General features: G+C 41.0%; 2 protein-coding genes across 5 annotated transcripts in view; both read left to right on the top strand.

Moving 5' to 3' along the window:
• The window catches only part of LOC112641993 (lysine-specific demethylase 4D-like), a 34,938-nt gene extending 27,760 nt beyond the window's left edge, over window positions 1–7,178 (top strand). For all 4 annotated transcript variants that reach the window (XM_025419244.3, XM_049098819.1, XM_025419242.1 and 1 more), the window contains one exon: window positions 4,687–7,178. In XM_025419244.3, coding sequence (XP_025275029.1) covers window positions 5,031–6,605 — 1,575 coding nt within the window. In that variant the 5' untranslated portion in view covers window positions 4,687–5,030 and the 3' untranslated portion in view covers window positions 6,606–7,178. The remainder of the gene's footprint in view (window positions 1–4,686) is intronic.
• A 12,153-nt stretch (window positions 7,179–19,331) lies between these two features.
• Window positions 19,332–21,317, top strand: LOC112641992 (lysine-specific demethylase 4D-like). The gene has a single exon (XM_025419240.3). It carries the CDS (start codon window positions 19,347–19,349, stop codon window positions 21,300–21,302), a length of 1,956 nt encoding a protein of 651 aa, XP_025275025.1. The 5' UTR covers window positions 19,332–19,346; the 3' UTR covers window positions 21,303–21,317.
• Window positions 21,318–21,625: the final 308 nt, after the last annotated feature.

Below are 21,625 nucleotides of genomic sequence, written 5' to 3'. Positions count from 1 at the left end.
TGCAAATAGTGTTTTACTTCTCCCTTGCCAATTTGAATGTCGTTTATTTCTTTTTCTTATCTGATGCTGTGGCTAGGACTTCCAGTACTGTGTTGAATAAAAGTGATGAGAATGGATGTCCCTATCTTGTTCCTAATCTTAGAGGAAAAGCTCTCAATTTTTCACCATTGAGTATGTTAGTTACAAGTTTTTCATATATGGCCTTTACTATGGCAAAAATAAACCTATTTTGAATCTATCATGAATGGATGTTGCACTTTGTCAGATGCTTTTTCTGCATCTATTGAGATGATCATATGGTTTTTATCTTTTCTCTTATTGATGTGATGTATCATGTTGCTTCATTTGTGAATTTCTAATTACCCTTACATTCCAGGAATAAATTCCACTTGATGGTGAATGATTTTTTAAATAATATTGTTGGATTCAGTTTGCTAATATTTTATTGACAATTTTTGCATGTATGTTCATTAGAGATATTGGCTTCTAGTTCTCTTTTTTTGTGGTGTTTTTATATGGTTTTGATATCAGGGTAATGCTGGCCTCATAGAATGAATTTAGAAATTTTCCTTCCTCTTCTATTTTTTTTGGAATAGTTTGGCAAAACTAGGTATTAACTCAGGCACCTGGGTTGCTTAGTGGTTAAGTATCTGCCTTTGGCGCAGTTCGTGGTCCCGTAGTACTGGGATCAAGTCCCGCATCGGGCTACTCGCAGGCAGCCTGCTTCTCCCTTTACCTTATGTCTCTGCCTCTCTCTGTGTGTCTCATGAATAAACAAATCAAATCTTTTTAAAAAAATAATACATATTAACTCTTCTTTAAATGCTTGGTAGAAAAAATAAATAAATAAATGCTTGGTAGAATTCACCTGTAAAGCCATCTGGTTCTGGACGTTTGTGTTTTGGAAGCTTTTTGATTATGGGTTTAATTCCATTGCTATTAATTGGTCTGTTCAAATTTTCTGTTTCTTTCTGATTCAGTTTTGGAAGATTATATATTTCTAAGAATTTATTTCTTCTAGGTTGTCTAATTTGTTGGCATATAATTTTTCATAATATTATCTTATAATCCTTTTTATTTCTGGGGTGTCAGTTATTCTCCTTTGTTTCTGATTTTACTTATTGGGAGTCCTCTCTCTTTTTTCTTGATAAGTCTGGCTAAAGGTTTATCAATTTTGTTTATCTTATCCTCATTTCACTGGGCTGTTCTATTGGTTTTTCTAGTTTCTATTTCATTGATTTCTGTTCTAATCCTTTTTATTTCTTTTTCTTTCTTTCTTTCTTTCTTTCTTTCTTTCTTTCTTTCTTTCTTTCTTTTTTTACTAGCTTTGAGTTTTGTTTGTTCTTTTTCTATTTCCTTTAGGTGAAAGCCTGGGTTGTTTATGTAAGATATTTCTTGTTTCTTGAGGTAGATCTGTATTGCTATAAACTTCCCTCTTAGGACAGCTTTTGCTGCATCCCAAAGTTCTTGCACAGTTTTTTTTTTTTTTCATTTTTATTTTTCTCCATGTATTTTTTTTATGTCCTCTTTGATTTCTTGGTTAACCCATTTATTGTTTAATAATATATTATTTAGTATCTATATTTTAGTTCTTTCCAGATTTTTTCTTGATTTCTAGTTTCATACTGTTGTGGTCAGAAAAGATACATGGTATGATTTCAGTCTTTTTGAACTTACGGAGACTTGTTTTGTGGCCTAATGTGATCTATTTTGGAGAACGGTCCTTGAGCCCTTGAAAAGAAAGTGTATTCCACTCTTTGGGAATGGAATATTTTCAATATCTGTTAGGTCTATCTATCTGGTCCAATGTGTCATCTAAAGCCACTGTTTCCTTATGATTTTCCAACTGCATGATCTATCCAGTGATGTAAATGGGAGTTAAAGTCCCCTACTATTATTGTATTACTATCAATTTCTTCCTTTATGTCAGTCAATAGTTGCTTTATGTATTTATGTGCTCCCATATTTGGTGCATATATGCAATTGTTATATCCTCTTGTTGGATTGTTCCCTTTATCATTATGTAGTATCCTTCTCTGTCTCTTATTATAGCCTTTGTTTTAAAGTCTATTTTGTCTAATGTAAGTATTGCTACCATAGCTTTCTTTCAAATTCTATCTGCATGGTAAATGTTTTTCCATCCTTTTCAATCTGCATGTGTCTAGATCTGAAATGAGTCTCTTACAGGCAGCATATAGATAGGTCTTGCTTTTTTATCCATTCAGTCATCCTATGTCTTTTGATTAGAGCATTTAGTCCATGGACATTTAAAGTAATTATTGGGGAAAAAAAAAGGTCATTATTGATAGGTATGTACTTATTGCCATTTTGCTACTTGTTTCACATCTACATTTGTTTTTGTCATTTGTTTTTGCTTTTTTCTTCCTTTACTCTGTTCCGTTGTGGTTTGATGGCTTTTTATAGTGGTATGTTTGGATTCCTTTCTCTTTATTTTTTATGTATATGTATTATAGGTTTTTGATTTTTGGTTACTATTAGGTTTATATAGAATATATTCTACATATAGCAGTCTATATATTAAGTTAATGGTTACTTAAGTTTGAACACATTCTAAAAGCACTAAATTTTTACTTCTCCTTCCCATGTTTTATGTATATGATGCCTTACTTTATATACTTTTATTTTATGAGTCCCTTGACTGATATTTTTTAGATTTAGTTGATTTTCCCACTTTTGTGATTTAACTTCCATACTGATTTTATAAGTGATTAATCTACGTTTGCATTTGCCTGTGAAATTTTTTCCTTTCATAATTTTCTTATAGCCTTTTTCCTATACTCAAATAATTCCCTTTAGTGTTTCTCATAAGCCTGTTTTAGGGGTGATGAACTCATTTAACTTTTGTTTGTCTGGGAAACTCTTTGTCTTTTCTTTTATTCTGAATGATAATGGTGCTAGTTAGAGTATTTTTGGTTGCAGATTTCTTTCTTTCTTTACTTTGAATATATCATGCCACTCTCTCTGGCCTGAAAGTTTCGATTGAAAAATTAGCTGATAGCTTTATGAGATTTTCTTCATATGTAACTATTTTCTCTTTCTGCTTTTAAAATTCTCTCTTTATTATTAATTTTTGCCACCTTAATTATTACATTCTTGGTGTGGACCTCTTTAGGTTAATTTTTTTTCTTTCTTTCTTTTTTTTCTTTAGGTTAATCTTTTGGGGGACTCTCTGTGCTTCCTGAATCCTAGATGTCTGTTTCCTTTCCCAGATTAGGGAAGTTTTGAGTTATTTCCTCAAATAAATTTTCTACCCACTTCTCTCTTCTTCTGGGGCCCCTATGATGCAATGTTATTACTCTTGATGATGTCATGGAGTTCCTTAAACTTATTCTCATTTTCTTTTTCTTTTTTTCTTTTTGCTGTGCAGCTTTGTTGCTTTCCATTACCCTGTCTTCCAGATTGCTGATCTGCTCTTCTGCCTCCTGTAATCTGCTACTGATTCCCTCCAGTGTATTATTTTTTTTATTTCAGTTGAATTATTTTATCTCTGATTGGTTCCTTTTTATATTTTCTATCTCTTTGTCGAATGTCTTACTGAGATCATTCACTCTCTTCTCAAGTCTTTATGTATCTTTATGGTCACTACTTTGAATTCTCCATCAGGCATTTTGCTTATCTCCATTTCATTTAGCTCTTGCTTAGTTTTGTCCTGTTCTTTCGTTTGGGACATATTTCTCTGTCTCCTCATTTTTTCAAACTCTGTGTCTGTTTCTATGTATTAGGAAAGTCAGCTATGTCTCCTTTCTTGGCAAATGGTGGCCCTATAAGGAAGAAGTCCTGTGGCACCCTTTAGCATAATGCCCCCTCTTTACCAGAACCAGGCACTTCAGAGATGTCTACTATGTGTGCTGTGTGCACCCTACTGTTGTGGCTGAGCTGCACCTAAACTCTACTTTTAGATAAATATATGGAAATTTGTAAAAATCATCATACCTTGATGAATTATCACATTAGCTCTACTAATAGCTGTGTAACTAGCACCTCGGTTCAGAACTAGAATATTAACATTGCTCCAGAGGCTCCCTTATGCCCCCACTGATAATCTTTCTCTTTCCCAAAGGTAACCACTACTCTGACTTCTAGTATAGATTACTTTGCCTCATTTTTATCTTTATAAAAATGGAATCATGGAATAGATCTTTTGAGTCTGGATGATTTTGCTCAGTATAATGTTTATACAATTATTTTTATATTTCTGTGTGTTTTTGTTTATTCTCATTGCTGCATTATATACCATTGTATGAATAGACCAGAATGTATTTGTCCATTGATGGGCATTTAGGTTGTTTCCAGTATTTGGCTACTAGAAATAATGTTATGAACATTCTTGGAGGTGGCTTTCAGTGCAGAGCCATGTATGTTACCTAGGCATGTGGTAACAGTTCAATCATAGCACATGCATATGTTAGCTTTACATGTACAGATGCTCAATGTTAGTATATACTATCCAATAAGTTCTCCAAGGTACATGTAATGATTTCCAGTCTCTTTACCAGAGTATGACAATTCCCATTGTTCCACATCCATACCACCTCTTGTTTTGTCAATCTTATAACATTTTAGCCTTTCTTTGAATATGCAATAATATTCCATGGTGGTATTTTATTTTTAAGTCTTTAATAACTTTTCCAACATTGATTGTCAACCTTTTTGTATTCTTTATAGGCTTTCTCTAAACACTGCCCCGAAGATATATCCTTAAGGATACCCACTCAACAGTGGGTGATTCAACAGACTCAGTGATTCAACAGACCTCAGAGAACAGAGCTGGATCTGACTGAGGAGCATCACAGGCTTAGCCACCATTAATTCTGGGCAACTCTTCTGTTGAGAGTGTTGTTCCCTGATGAATCAGCAAGCCTAATAAACGTTATCACTTCTTTGGCATAAAAGTCCACTGGTGGTTCCTGCTGACTCAGGCACTCAAATCCATTTTTGAAAAAGTAGCATTTTCCAGCATCATCAACTATCCAGAACATACCTGAAAACTTTGGAGTTTGGTGCTTATAATGGAAGCTATGAAATCCAAGGCCAACTGTGCTCAGAATGCAAGTTGTACCATAATGATTTTTCATCCAACCAAAGAAGAGTTTAATGATTTTGATAAGTATATTGCTTACATGGAGTCCCAAGGTGCACACCGAGCGGGCCTCGCCAAGGTGATTCCACCCAAGGAATGGAAAGCCAGACAGAACTACGATGATATCAGTGACATCTTAATAGCAACTCCCCTCCAGCAGGTGGTCTCCGGGCAGGCAGGTGTGTTTACTCAATACCATAAGAAGAAGAGAGCCACGACAGTGGGGGAGTATCGCCAACTGGCAAACAGCATAAAATACCGGACTCCACCACACCTGGATTTTGAGGATTTGGAGCGAAAATACTGGAAAACCCGTCTCTATGATTCTCCGATCTATGGTGCTGACATCAGCGGCTCCTTGTTTGATGAAAACACGAAGGAGTGGAACCTTGGGCACCTGGGAACCATTCAAGACCTGCTGGAGCAGGAGTGCGGCGTGGTCATCGAGGGCGTCAACACCCCCTACCTGTACTTCGGCATGTGGAAGACCGCCTTCGCCTGGCACACGGAGGACATGGACCTGTACAGCATCAACTACCTGCACTTCGGGCAGCCCAAGACTTGGTACGCCGTGCCCCCCGAGCACGGCCAGCGCCTGGAACGCCTGGCCAGGGAGCTCTTCCCGGGCAGCGCCCGCACCTGCGAGGCCTTCCTGAGGCACAAGGTGGCTCTCATCTCGCCCACGGTCCTCAGGGACAGCGGGATCCCCTTCAGTCGGGTCACCCAGGAGGCTGGCGAGTTCATGGTGACGTTTCCCTACGGCTACCACTCTGGCTTCAACCACGGCTTCAACTGCGCAGAGGCCATCAACTTCGCCACCGCGCGCTGGATCGACTACGGCAAAGTGGCCTCTCAGTGCAGCTGCGGGGAGGCCAGGGTCACCTTCTCCATGGACGCCTTCGTGCGCATCCTGCAGCCTGAGCGCTATGAGCTGTGGAAGCGCGGGCAGGACCGGGCTGCTGTGGACCACACGGAGCCCACGGCCGCGGACAGCCGGGAGCTGAGCGCCTGGCGGGGGGTGCGAGCCCCGGGGAGGGCCGCGCTGGGCCTGAGGCACCTCCCACCGCGCCGCGCCCCGCGTGCCCCTCGCCCCGTGGCGGCAGGTCAGGGCACCCGCCGCCGCGCCCCTCTGCGCCCGGCCTCTCCGCGCCCCTCGCCCACCCAGAGCTCCTCTGCCGGCCGGGCTGGTGCTGTTGCCGGCCGCACCTCCCGGGGCCCCGGCCCCACCCGGCCACCGACCCTCACTCCCTCTGCCCCAGATCTGCAGCCCTCGACCGGTAGGTGTGGTCCTGGTCGTCGTCCCCGGGAACAGGGGGCTCAGGGATCTGGCACCCAGGCCCGGGCCAAGAGGCGCCTCTCGGTGGGAACCGGGCACACGGCTCAGCACTCGGAGGCTCAGCCCCCGCCTGTGGGTGGAGGCTGGATGCACAGCCCTGCACCGCTGAGTCCCGGGCTCCAGCAACCCGCTGAGGCTTCCTGGTCTGCCTGTGCCCCTGTTCCTTAAACCCAGGGGGCACCTTTGTAACCCACTGCTCTTGTGTGTGGAGGCTGCTGGAGACTGGCCACATTAACAACAGATCTTTGGGCGAGCTTGCAAGTCACAGGTCTTGCTTGAGAGTCCTTTGATGTTGCCACTGAGACGTTGAGTCCATGTTCCTTACCAAGTTTGCCATAGTTGTTCTTCCTGCCAGACCCTAGGATGTCTTTGGACATGCTGATTTCCCATGTTGCCAGCAGGTTTCATCCACTAGGCACTCTTGTGTCTCTGTGAACTGGGTCCTGCCAAGGTCACCAGAGCCTCATCTCCTATCCTCTGGGTCAACTATAAATGCTGCTGGGTTTGGTTCTCCTCAATCTCCTTCCCTGTCCACTCCCCCCTCCCCTTTCCCATTTTCTTGAAAAAACTAGGGCCTTTTGACCAAATGGTCAGTAGAGACTCGGAAAATAATTCATCATCTTTCTGAGTCTTTGATGTTATTCAAACTGTGTTCTCATCAGTATTTGTTCACAAACATATTAAAGGTAACCAAAATGTTCAAATCTGACTGTTTCTAATAAATATTGTCCATTCAACCAATTGAGGGATGAAGGTTGTTCTTTTTTGTACTTTTTTTGGATAATTGTATCAAAACATTTCTGATTCATCAAAACAAGACTGATTTTTATTGGCTGGCTGCACTGTGTATGCAATCATCTCTGCATTCATTCATTGATGAATGAGTTTGGTGGATGGTTATTGGGTACTAGCTGCCTGGTGGGGTGAGGGGGTTTGATTTGCAACTCTGCCTTAAGGATGACTTGGCAAGAATCCCCTGGTACTTTGCTGGGCAGAAGCACTGAAGCTGCTGGGGGGTGAGCGTGCAGAAGGCTAACGTACCATCATCTGAATATCATCTCCCCTAGTGTGCACTGCCTTTTCAATGCTGTCTGCATATTTCACGTAGCAAGTTCATCAATTCATCCCAGTAAACATGTGCACAAATAAATGAACAAGATAACTTCACCTGATAATATGTGCTGTGAAGAAACTAAAAGGGGATGGGATGCTAGAGCAGAATGGGCAGAGGCTGCTCAGGGTTCCAGTAGTCAGGGGGAGGTTTCATTGAGCAGGAGACCCTTTCCAAGACCTAACAGGAAGGTCTACAGCTGATTTCCCCTTAGAGGAAACAAGCATTGTAATAGACTGAACATGGAACTTATGTTTTCTCAGGAAGAATTAGAAAGCTCATTTGAGGCATGGAGAGGAAGAAAGAGAGAGACAGGGTACAGGGAGCAGGCTCTTGTGGCTCATGTAAAGTATTTGAACTCTTTTTCACCTTGAAATGAGAAGGCATGGAAGTTTGAAGCAGCCCTCGACATGCTGTGATTTACATTTTTAAACAAGCAGTTTTTCTGTGACAATTGGGGGGCAGAAGAAGTACTTAGAAGGTCTAAGTAACACTAGGGAGAATTGATGGTTATTTCAATGTTAGTATTGAAAATGCACAGAAGTGGAAAAACTCAGAATAAACCTTGGAAATCGAAAATGATGGTTTGGCTACAGAAGGAAACATTTCAGAGAAGCAAACCACCCCTCCCCTCCCTCCAGCTCTCCCCCACAGAAATTCAGCAAAGCTCTGGAATTGGAAGCCCCATATAAACCTGAAGGCAAGAGTAATGAAAGGTAGTGCTGGTCTGAAGTGCTGATTGTGGGGCAGCCAAAACCTGTGTCTCATTTCTACACTACGCAGCTAGGCAGCTTTGTCTTTCCTAATGGGAGGTGGAAGTCTACTTGGTAGCAGACATATTCCTATTTTCCATTTTAGAAATTGAAATTCTCATTATATGTCAGTAATATCACAATCTCTTCTTCCCCGGCAGATAGATGCCCTGGAAAGTCTGGCATTAAAATAGGGTCGAGGGAAGGATTAAAGGGGGAAAAAACAATTTTCAGAAAATATTTTTCTCATTGCACTCCTATTTTTTTTAAGGTTTTATTTATTCATGAGAGACACAAAGAGGGAAGCAGAGACATAGGCAGAGGGAGAAGCAGACTCCATGCAGGGAGCCCAATGTGGGACTCGATCCTGGAACTTAAGGATCACGCCCTGAGCCGAAGGCAGACCCTCAACCACTGAGCCACCCAGGTGTCCCCTCCTCTATGTATTGAATGTGATTTTCTATTTCTTTGGCTCAGTAGGGACAAACAATATTAAGAATATAGTTTAGCTGTATCGATACACTGTTTTCTAAACTAGTATTCTTGAAATGACCGGAGGTGGGGTGGTATTGAAGGGGCTTCTTCAAGTAATTTTATTCAAAATTCTATTTTACTTTGTGTCAACACACTCAATTTGGACCTTCAGTTTGGACTTCTCTTCTCAGTAAAAGACACTCATCTCTTGCTGTTTCTCTTTGTCCAATAAGTTTTTCCTATACTCAATCTTGGAAAAGCAAGAGGTATAACAGTTGTACGAAGGCCAGGAGAGTGCCACCTTTGTTTTCATGCCATGCTCTTTCCTAGGCCTCTCTTCAGTTCTGAGAAATATTCAGTGTATATTCAAGTTTACAGACAAAAATATATGCAGCCAAAGGTAATATGGCATGTGTGGTTTTATCACTTTTATCCCATTACCTTTTTAAAAAATATGACATTCACAAGCTCTAAAGACATTGCTATATATAGATCTTAATCCAAAAAGAAATCATCTGGTGTCAATTTTTATTTTATTCATCTTCTGCTGATGAACAACCAGATTATTTCCAAATATTTCATAATTCAAACAATGCTTTACTGAACAGCTTTGTACAAAGACATTGGATGACTGAGTTGTATTTATGTTCATTTTCAACTTTCTTAGAACAGTCAATATTGGCCTCCAATTTATATCTCCACTGGCATTGTGGGAGAGTTCTGGTTTCTCCATATCTTGGCCCATTTAAAAAATTATCACATACTTTTATTATTCCTAATGTAAATGAATAAAAATTAGTATTTCATTGTATTTGTCTCATTGTTATTGATCCTGCAACATCTTTTAATATTTATTGGCCATTTGGATTTTTTTTCTTTTGTATATTGCCTATTCTCAGGCTTTGCCTACTTTTTGGGAGTTGACTTTTTTTTTTTTAATCTGTAGAAGTTTTGTGATATTCAGGATACTAATTCATTGTTTTTTATATGATGAAAAACTTCTAGACTGTAATATCTTTTAATTTTTTTATGTAATTGAATTAGGGTTCTGTAGAGAAACAGAACCAATAGGGTATCTAGATACACATTAGAGGAGCTTTTGTTATAGGAATTGATTCACAGAGGCCAAGAAATCCCATAATCTGCGGGACTGATGTTCTGCAAGTTGGAGAACCAGAAATGTGAAATTCAGCATAAGTCCATAGACCTGAGAATGTGGGAGCCAGTGGTCTAAGTCTGGGTCTGGGTCCCATCAACCTTAAAAACAAAAAACAGTTATTTTACTAGCAAAAGATAGGTTGATTTGGGAATGAAAGAGGACTGCAGTTTGGGACAAGCAAGCCAAGGCAAAACTGTAGGCAAGTCCAGGGAACAAAGGAGACCTGCTTTTTAAGAAGAAAGGTAAGTTGGGAAAGATGTTATAAATTAAGTCCACTGGAGTAAACAAAGTTTCAAGTGTGGTGGTTTTTCATTGGCTGGGTTTGGCCTGAGATGAGGAAAGCGTCTCTTCCTCCAGCTAGAGTACAGCAGTATTCATCTGCAAGACAGACTATAAGGTCAAGTCTGTTTCTTCCTGTTGAATCTGCCATTAACTATGAGTGGTAGGGCATGAGATCTCCCCCTGCCAAAACTTACCAACTCCATTTTACTGAGGTTTCCCATTGCTAATTTTCACAGTCCAATAGCCTGGGAACCAGAGGGACCTATGTCTGATGCTCCAGGACCAGCAAAGACAATGTGTCAGCTCAAGCAGAGAGACTGAATTTACCTTTTCTCTGCTCTTTTTTTCTATTATGGCTCTTGATGGCTTGGATCATCCCACCCATGTTGGTAAAGGTGGTCTTTACGCAGTTTGCTGACCACAAATGCTAATCTCTTCCTGAGACACCTATGCAGACACACCAGAAATAATTTCTTTACCAGCTGCCAGGATATCTCTTAGCCCAATTGAGTTGACATATAAAATTAACCATCAGAGTCATGACATTGGAATCAGCTGAATATACCAGATATTTCTATCATGGTGCTGTTGGTTCTTTAAGATATTTTTTTTTCACCCTGAGGTCAAAAAGACATTCTTGAATATTTTCTCTATTAGTCTTAAAGCTCTGTTTTGAATCTTAGTCTGAAATCCACCTCAAATCTTTGGAAGTGGTGTAAGGTAGAGCTCTATTTTTTCCCTCTTAAAAATAGTCCATTTCCCCCCAACCAGTTTGGTGCACCACCTCCATTATATATAGATTTCCGCTTACAAGGTATCTGTGTCTGGTCTCTCTGTCTTGTACATAGATGTATTTGTCCATTGCAACTCAACTATCACAGTCTGATAGTGGAGAAGTAACCCTTCTCTGTCCTCCTTATAAAGAATAATCTTGGAGATTCTTGTCTGAATATCTGACTCCACCACTTACTAGATCTGTCACCTTGAGCAAATTGCTTAGTGTCACCTTGACTCAATTTCCTTACATGAGAAAGCTGATGATTAATAGAATTTTCCTGACAGGGTCATTATGAAGACTCAATGAATTATCTATGCAGCCTATTTTGAACAGTGTCTAGCATTTGATAGTCACCATATGTATTAGCTACTTTTAATAATATATGTACTATTAGAGGTAAAGAGGGACTTCTGTTCATCAAAAATATGGAAAAGAGGGGCACCTGGGTAGCCCAGTTTGTCAAGCAGCTGACTTGATTTTGGCTCAGGTCATGATCTCAGGGACGTAAGATGAGGCCCTGTGCAGGCATGGAGACTGCTTAAGATTCTCTCTTTCCATCTTCCTCTGCCCCTACCCCCAGAACTCTCTCTTTCTCTCTCTCTCTCTCAAAAAAAAAATATGAAAAAGAAAGTGAAAGACAAATCATGGAGAGGAAACAGACATTGCATTACTCATATACAATAAAGAGCTAGTATCTAGAATAAAGAACAGCACAGAAAGATGGGCAACCCAGCAGAAACATGGATAAAATACTTGGTTAAGTCCTTAACAAAGGGGCAAACCCAAGTGACTTACAAACATATGAAAAAATCGCTCACCCTCATTAGTGGTCAGGGAAATACAGAGCATAATGGGATACTCCTACACCATTATCCAATTGGCTAAAACTTAAAAGGCTGATAAATCATCAAAGGTTTGCATGAGTGAAGAACAGCTAGCATCCTCATACGCTGCTAGTGAGTGTATAAATTGGTGAAAACGACCAAAAAACAGTTGGGCATGATAAAGTGTGAATTCACATTCTATGATCAAGAAATCCATTTTTCGGTATGAATGCATGTGTGTGCTCCAACAGACTTGTTGGAGGATTTTCAGTGCAACGATGTTTGTAAGAGACCAGAAGTGGAGGCAACTTGCAGGAACGCCAACAGCATAAATGTTTATATGGCTGAACACTTGACAGCCCTGAAGCAGAACAAAGTCCAGCTACATGCAGTAACATAAAAAATGACCCCTAAAGTAGAAGAGTACATTTAGCTACACAAAGTAGGATTCTATTGATATGTTTATATAAAGTTTTCAAAAATGGACAGAATTTTAATTGTATGTGCTTACCAAAATCAATATGCCTATTGTTAGGATAAGATTAGTCTAGAAGGCAGTGGAGGCCGTAATCCCAGAGGAGGAACACAAGTCAGGTTCCCAGGTACCTGGTGACGTTTTCTTTTCTTGACCTGCTCAGTAGTTCTATTTTTGCTTACTCTATAGTTGTTTGTTAAACAGTACATATATACTTTATAAATTTCTGTAAGCACTCTATATTTCATAATTTTAAAGTGTTTAACAAAATCTACTCTAAAAAAATTAAGTCATTCAGTGGCTCGTAAAATCATTTGATTTATATTGTTTTGTATTCTTTTGTAGACTGTTAAAAATCTAGATTATATTTTTAATATTTTTCATTCTAATATCATTTATGGATGGTTTCTCTTATTTGTGGTTTATTATATTTAGTAATACTTTATTTTTTAGAACAGTTTTAGATTTATGAAAAAGTAAGAAGGTAATTAATTCAAAGAGTTCCCATATCTCCCAACCCCTCCCACACACCGTTTTCCCTAGTATTTTTTTTAAATAATTTTTTTCATTCGTGAGAGAGAGAGAGAGAAAGAGAGTACAAGTGAGAGCAGGAGCAGTGGGGGGAGGATCAGAAGGAAAGGGAGAAGCAGACTCCTGCTGAGCAGGGAGCCTGATGTGGGGCTCAATTCCGGGACCCCGGGATCATGACCTCTTTCCCCCTAACATCTTAATTTTTATGATCCATTTGTTACAATTAATGAATGAACATCAATGTTATTATTATTTACTGAAGGCCATGGTATATTTGGATTTCCTCAGGTTTTACCCAATGTTCTTTTTCTGTTCCAAGATCCCATCCAAGCTACCATATTACATTTAGTTTTTAAATATCTCCTTAGGTTTCTCTTGACTGTAACCAATTCCCAGTCTTTATTTTTCACAAAAATGCGTATATAGAAACTTGACAACATGGGGGAGTACTGCTCAGCTATACTATAGGATGTCCTCTGTAAAAATTTGTTTTTCTTATGATTACCCTCTGGTTTATGTGTTCTTTGGAGGAAGATTACAGAGGTACAGTGCCATTTTTATCACATCTTATCAGGCCATATACTATCAGCATAATTTATGGCTCTTGAGGTTGACTTGACTGAAATAGTTTGTCAAGGCTCTCCATTGTCCAGTTACTGCCCCCACCCCCACGGGCCATTCTGTACTCCTGAGGGCAGCCAGTATTCCCAGCCCACACTCAGGGATCAGGGTGTCATATTCTCTTCCTTTAGGGCGAGGTATGTGCAGTTTATCTGGAATCTTCTGCAGGACAGATTTATTTCCCTCAATTTGTTAATCATTTATATTAATGTGACTCAGATTTTCATCTTATAATTTGAGTTACAATTCAATAGTACTTTAATTATTCTGCTGCCCATATTGTTTGAGTTCTGGCCAATAGGAGTTGTCTCTTCTGGCTCCTCTGCTCCTTTGTGATGCCCCCATCAATGTTTAGTGTGTCCTTAATTTCAAGCATAGCAAGAAGCCCCAGGGTCATGTTATCTATTTCCTGCCCCAGTCCTAGAAACTTCCTTTCCTTCATGGTGGTGCCAGTTCTTTATTTTATTTTTCTTTAAAAGTATCAGTTTTCTGTTTTATTAATCAATGCTACTTTTGCAATGTTCATTTTCCCTTCTGTTTCTTTGTCACATTATCATTTTGATTTTTTCCTTTTCTTTTGCATAATACTGTTTTTTTTTGTTTTTTTTTTTTGTTTTTGTTTTTGTTTTTGTTTTTTTTTTTTACCAATTGATGCAGTTGAACACAAAAATCAATAGATTTTTATATGGATATTATTGTAGATATGATGTGGATATTAACTTTCAAATAAATACAGTTGTGTGCAGTCTTTTTTTTTTTTATTGTTGACTTGCAATTTTATTTCATTGTGGCCCAGATTTTGCTCAATGGGTTGATTCTATGGAATTTTCATTGTTATTTATTTTGTGGTCTTTTTTTAAAATAAGATTTTATTTATTTATTCATGAGAGACACAGAAATAGGCAGAGACAGGGGCAGAAGGAGAAACAGGCTCCCTGTGGGGAGCCCGATGTGGGACTCGATCCTGGAATCCCAGATCACAACCTGAGCCGAAAGAAGATGCTCAACCCCTGAGCCACCCAGGTGTCCCTATTTTGTGGTCTTATATCAGTCAATTTTATAAATATTTTATATGTATTGAAAATCATTTCCCATAGAATTCTCCCATCTTTGCCTTCTATGTCTCAGTGCTATGTGGTTAGGTACATGAAGTGCATCACTGTAATAATTCCTAGTGAGCTTTTCGACTTGATAACGATAAAATGTCTTTCTTTTATCCTATACATACATTTAATGTTAATCACTATCTTTTGCTATTTGCAGGGTTTGACTTTCCCACTCCTTTATTTTTAATCTCTTAGTTTGCTTTGTTTAAAGATTAATTTTCAAAAATGAAAGAGCTTAGAGGACGTAGGATGACTACTCAAGACCCTAGCCCCATGATTACATTATATGGGCAGTGATTGAATCAAACTAGGCTGCAGCTCAGGTATAAAACCAGAGCCATAAGGACTTGGCGGCTACATTTGGAGTCTGGCTACCAAGAGGGCAACTGCCTCTCTGGGTCCTGGAGTACCTTCAACTGGAATCAGGATTTTGTTGGTGGAAGGTAGGTCACTTTCTTTTATTTGTGCTTGCTTGCAAAAGAGTTATTTTTCTGTTACAAGTTTCAGTAAGTGACTACTTTTATATCTATATTTACAATTGAGAAATATGCATTGGGATTATCATTTCCTTGAGTTAAAAGAGTTTTTTAATTTTTAAACTTGTTTTCAGACTTGCAGAGTTAGCTTTTTTCTTAATATCTTCTTGGTAAAAAACACAGATTTTCAGGAGAAAGCACTGCATGTAGCAGGCTGGTATCCAACAGAATCAAGAGAGGTTTCTAGAACCGGCCAAGGAGTGAGCCAATTGAAAGGGAACTGGGAAATTTGTGAGACTAAATTAGAGACCTGGATTGGATATGGGAGTAGCAGAATTGGGTGGTGCTAATTGGATTAGAATTAGAGTGGGACATACTGAGCTGGAGTTTAAGCAAAACCTGTTTCATTTAGAGGCTGAATCCTTAAAGGGGACCATTTTCTAGGTCCTAGTGGATCATCATTTGGAATCAAGATCTTAAATTAGTAGTAAGCAAGCATTTGTTTTGGTTTTGCTTTGGGTTTTTCCTTTAAAGCATAAAACAAATGAAACAATGACATTTTATATCAGGGAGCAACTTTTTCCTGGTAAAATTCCTATTTTTAAAAAAGATTTTATTCATTTATTTGGGAGCAGGGGGGAGAGAGAGCATGAGCAGGGTGAGGAGCAGAGGGAGAAGCAGACTCCCTGCTGAGCAGGGAGCCCGATGCAGGCCTCGATCCTGGGACTCCAGGATCATGACTTGAGCTGAAGGCAGTTACTTAACCGACTGACCCACCCAGGTGCCCCAAAATTCTTCTTTACTTATGCCTTCAAAGTACAAATATTATGTGCATATCATTCTTAGATTTCTTCCCTGAAATCTTGTATTTCTGCTGCTGAAAGGGATTGAAATCTTTTTGCTATCTCACATTATAGTAGTCTTAATCCACAGTGTCGCTTTCCTCAGCTCCAGGGACTTGTGGTCACCAGGGTCCAGAAGCAGAGGGTCCTCCTTCTGATGCTTGGTCAGAAAGTCAATAGTAGCCTAATGCTACATCCTAGTGCATTGTCACTCCCCTCACTTCACTGGTCACATAGGCGTTTTATCATCTCATAAGAAAGATGTGTACAAACAATAAGATCTTTTGGGAGAGAAGAAGAGATAACATTCACATAACTTCTACTTCACCGTATTGTTATACTTGTTCTATTTTATAATTACAGTTGTTTATCTCTTACTGTGCCTAATTTTTACATTAAACTTTAGCAGAGATACACATGCATAGGAAAAACACAGTACATATAGGGTTCAGTACCATCCTTAGTCTCAGACATCCATGGGAAGTCTTGGAATGTATCCCCGGAAGATCAGTGGAGACTACTGTCCAGGTGGTTATTAGCTGGATTCAAACAGAATGCTACAGATTTCTGGATGCTAATCTGTGTCCAGAAACTTTGCTGAACACTATTATGTCTAATAACTTGTCTTTTAATGTGATATGGTTAGGTTTTAAATAGATTGCTTCAAGTGTTTACCCATTAAGAATAACGGGTGTGTACATTAAGTGCATAATTAATATGGACATTTATATTCTGTATTTTTGCCTCCTTTTTGTTTACATAACACTTTTTTCTGAGACTTCTTTCCTCTTTTTTAAAAAACATGTATTAAAATAATTAAATAGATGTTGAGTTATTTCAAGTATTTTTCTGCATAGCTTAAGATGATGAATTTTCCATTTCATTCTAGAGGTTATGAACCTCTAGAACTTCTAGAAGTTTCTTTTTTTTTTTAAGATTTTATTTTATTTATTTGAGAGAGAGAGAGAGAGCACAATCCAGGGAGGGAGAAGGATTAGCAGACTCTGCAACTGAGCAAGGAGTGAGACTGAAGCAGGGTTCAATCCCAGGACCCTGAGATCATGACCTGAGCCGAAATCAAGAGTCTGTTGCTTAACCGACTGAGCCACTCAGGTGTCCCAACAATGCTAGTTTTCAAACCGTCCTTGCAATAATTTATCATGACATGTTATTCTTTCAATGCCCTGTTGTGGTAAAAATTTGATAAAATTTTATCTTAGGTTTGTGCAACTTTTCCCGTAGCTAACGTTGACCCTATAGAGTTTTTATTCAGTACTGGCCCTTCTGGGTTTAGTTTCAAGGTTATGCTTGTAGCCTCAGAAAACAGACTGAGGGGCACCTGGGTGGCTCAGTCAGTTAAGTGTCTGGCTTCAGCTTGGGTCATGATCCCGGGGTCCTGGGATCGAGCCCGGACTTGGGGTCCCTGCTGGGTGAGGGGCCTGCTTCTCCTCCCTCTGCTGCTCCCCTTGCTTGTGCTCTCTCTCTGTCAAATAAATAAGTGAAAAAAAAATCTTAAATAAAAGAAACTGAATATCATACCCTAGAAAAGTTTGTATAGAGTCCACTTATAAAATGATATTTTAGGTTTTTATGGGTCATACTTAAACAGATATTATATTCTATTAAGTTTATTAGTATATATAAGTATTCTCCTTTTTTTCTTGGACCACTTTGGGATATTTGTACTTTGAGAAAATTGTCCACTTTAGTTTTCAAAATTAGTAACACCAAGTTATTTATAAAATTCAATTATAATTTAAAAAATTCTCTGCTAGATGTTTAGCTATATCTCCTATTTGATCATAATGTGGTCTATTTGTGTTTTTCATGCCTAAGTCTTCTCATTTTTTTTTTAAGATTTTATTTCTATATTTTTTGGGAGAGAGACTGAGTGTGGGGTTGGGAAGGGTGGAAGGGGAGGGAGAGAGAATCTCAATCAGACTTGGTGCTGAGTGGGAAGCTGGATGCTGAGTGGGAGGCGGGAGGCAGGGCTCAATTTCAGAATCTTGAGATCATGACCTGAGCTGAAACCAAGAGTCTGACACTTAACTGACTGTGCCACCCAGGCACCCCTGTCTTTTCACTTCTAATGGTCTTTTATAAGAATCAGGTTTTGCAGGGCCCCTGGGGGGCCTGTCAGTTGGGTGTCTTCTGCCTTTGGCTCAGATCAGTGATTCCAGAGTCCTGGGATCGAGCCCTGCCTTGGGTTCCCTACTCAGCGGGAAGCCTGCTTCTCCCTCTACCTGAATGTGCTCTCTCTGTCAAATAAATAAATCAAATCTTTTTTAAAAAGGGATTAAGTTTTGGTTTCAGTAATCATTTCTGTTGGGTGTTATATTTCGTTTGCAATTATTTTAGTTTATATCTTTGTTTTCCTTTCCTTAATTTACCTTTGAGGTTAATTCATCCAGTTTATTGAGTTGAGTGCTTCACTCAATGATTTACAAACTTGCTTAATTTTTCTCTTAGTTCAGTTAGATGTTGTTCCTTTTCTGTCTTATGATTTGCCCTAAAATTCTTTTTTTAAAAATTTTAACTTTACTAAGGTATCACTGACATTAAAGAATTGTAAAATTTTGAAAGTGAACATTGTGGTGATTTGTTGGATGTACACATTGTAAAATGATTCCCCCATCTAGGTAATTAATACAACAATCATCTCATGTATTAACTTTTTATTTTTTATATTTCAGTGAGAACATTTGAGTTCTACTCTCATAAAACTTCAATTAGCACAGTTTTAGCAAGGATAGTCACCATTTTTTACCATAGATCCTCTCAGAACTTATTCATCTTATAGCTGAAATTTTGTAGCCTTTTACCAACCATTCCCTATGACCCTCAGTCCCCAGGCCCTCCCAACCACTTTTTCCACTGTTTCTGTAAGTCTCGACTTAAAAAAAAAAAAAAATTAAGATTAATATATAAGTGATACCATGTAGTATTTGTCTTTCTCTATCTGGCTTATCTCACTTATCATGATGCTCTCAAGGTCTCTGTGGTCCCAAATAATAGGATTTCCATAGATTTTCATCTTTCTCATGAGTAAATGATATTCCCGATTGTGTGTGTGTGTGTGTGTGTGTGTGTATCACTTTTTTTTTTTTTTTTGGAAGTGGGGAAGGGGGATGATAGTAAATCCAGTTTTATGTATTTGTTTTTTAAGATTTTATTTATTTACTTGAGAGAAAGAGAGAGAACATGAGTAGGAGGTAGAGGGGCACAGGCAGAGGGAGAAGCAGACTCCCCTCCTGAGCAGGGAGCTGGACACAAGGGCTCCATCTCAGGACCCTGGGATCATGATCCCAGCCAAAGGCAGACACTTAACCAGCTGAGCCATCCAGGCACCCTTTCTTTTTTTCTTTCTTTCTTTTTAAAAAGAGAAGTTGAGAAATATTTTTTAAATTGAAGTTTAATTAACAGTCAGTGTTATACTGGTTTCAGGTCTTCTTGTGCTTTTCATGCTTATTCTGCAGACATGAAGTCCAAGCACTATGGTACTCAGAACCCAAGCTTTACAGTCATGACCTTCCACCCAACCATGCAAGAATTTAAAGATTTCAACAAATATATTGCTTACATGGAGTCCCAAGGTGCACACCGAGCAGGCCTCGCCAAGGTGATTCCACCCAAGGAATGGAAAGCCAGACAGAACTACGATGATATCAGTGACATCTTAATAGCAACTCCCCTCCAGCAGGTGGTCTCCGGGCAGGCAGGTGTGTTTACTCAATACCATAAGAAGAAGAGAGCCACGACAGTGGGGGAGTATCGCCAACTGGCAAACAGCATAAAATACTGGACTCCACCACACCTGGATTTTGAGGATTTGGAGCGAAAATACTGGAAAACCCGTCTCTATGATTCTCCGATCTATGGTGCTGACATCAGCGGCTCCTTGTTTGATGAAAACACGAAGGAGTGGAACCTTGGGCACCTGGGAACCATTCAAGACCTGCTGGAGCAGGAGTGCGGCGTGGTCATCGAGGGCGTCAACACCCCCTACCTGTACTTCGGCATGTGGAAGACCGCCTTCGCCTGGCACACGGAGGACATGGACCTGTACAGCATCAACTACCTGCACTTCGGGCAGCCCAAGACTTGGTACGCCGTGCCCCCCGAGCACGGCCAGCGCCTGGAACGCCTGGCCAGGGAGCTCTTCCCGGGCAGCGCCCGCACCTGCGAGGCCTTCCTGAGGCACAAGGTGGCTCTCATCTCGCCCACGGTCCTCAGGGACAGCGGGATCCCCTTCAGTCGGGTCACCCAGGAGGCTGGCGAGTTCATGGTGACGTTTCCCTACGGCTACCACTCTGGCTTCAACCACGGCTTCAACTGCGCAGAGGCCATCAACTTCGCCACCGCGCGCTGGATCGACTACGGCAAAGTGGCCTCTCAGTGCAGCTGCGGGGAGGCCAGGGTCACCTTCTCCATGGACGCCTTCGTGCGCATCCTGCAGCCTGAGCGCTATGAGCTGTGGAAGCGCGGGCAGGACCGGGCTGCTGTGGACCACACGGAGCCCACGGCCGCGGACAGCCGGGAGCTGAGCGCCTGGCGGGGGGTGCGAGCCCCGGGGAGGGCCGCGCTGGGCCTGAGGCACCTCCCACCGCGCCGCGCCCCGCGTGCCCCTCGCCCCGTGGCGGCAGGTCAGGGCACCCGCCGCCGCGCCCCTCTGCGCCCGGCCTCTCCGCGCCCCTCGCCCACCCAGAGCTCCTCTGCCGGCCGGGCTGGTGCTGTGGCCGGCCGCACCTCCCGGGGCCCCGGCCCCACCCGGCCACCGACCCTCACTCCCTCTGCCCCAGATCTGCAGCCCTCGACCGGTAGGTGTGGTCCTGGTCGTCGTCCCCGGGAACAGGGGGCTCAGGGATCTGGCACCCAGGCCCGGGCCAAGAGGCGCCTCTCGGTGGGAACCGGGCACACGGCTCAGCACTCGGAGGCTCAGCCCCCGCCTGTGGGTGGAGGCTGGATGCACAGCCCTGCACCGCTGAGTCCGGGATTCCCGGTTTATGCTGAGGCTTCTGGGTGCTGCTGTGCCCCTGATCTTCAGCCTTTAGGGCCCCCGTTGGATCCTGATAATCCGATGCACCCTGGCCCGTGCCTGCTATCCCTGGACAGAATTACAGTCAACTTCTCCGACAGTGTTCCACTGGCTCCTCCTGCAGTTGCTGGGATGCTGAGATTCCCCAGGCATGCTTGGGGCGACAGCAGGGCCCCTGTGAACCTCTCTGAGATTGTCATGATGGACCACACTTATGCCTCTATGGATCTGACCCCAGCTCCAGTCGCCAGCAGCCCTTGCATCCCTGATTGTGATCCTCTGGAATTAAAGCCCCAGGCAGTTTCCATCTTTGAACCCTATGATGTGTTCAGCCCTGATAGACGAGCTTTAGCCTTTGAGCTCATGGCTATTGAAGATATTGCCCATGATCCTTATTAAAGTTGTTGCCTATAGTGTGTAACTGCAAGGCAAAAAGAAAGGTTAAAATCTTTCAAATATGTTTTTTAAATCAGGAATTTTATATGAGATACCTTGTTAAAAACAAGACACAGTTTAAAACAGTTCCAAAATAGTGTCTTAAGCTAAGCCCCATGTCACGAAGCAGAGACTAAATAGTTTCAACTTTCTCAGAAATAGAGGCTTAAACCAGATGATCGGGAATCGCCTGACCAGTACTTGTTAGGTTATCCACCTGCTAGACTTCTCCCATCCTCTAAAGGACAGGGTTCCTGTCCCAACCCAATTTTTTGCCTAGTATAACT

The sequence above is a fragment of the Canis lupus genome, chromosome 21 (assembly GCF_003254725.2).
Source record: "Canis lupus dingo isolate Sandy chromosome 21, ASM325472v2, whole genome shotgun sequence".
Taxonomy (NCBI): domain Eukaryota; kingdom Metazoa; phylum Chordata; class Mammalia; order Carnivora; family Canidae; genus Canis; species Canis lupus.
This window is presented reverse-complemented; position numbering and strand designations above follow the sequence as displayed.

Coding starts and splice junctions, on each gene's coding strand:
- LOC112641992 (XM_025419240.3), top strand. CDS start 19,347: ATGAAGTCCAAGCACTATGGTACTCAGAACCCAAGCTTTACAGTCATG.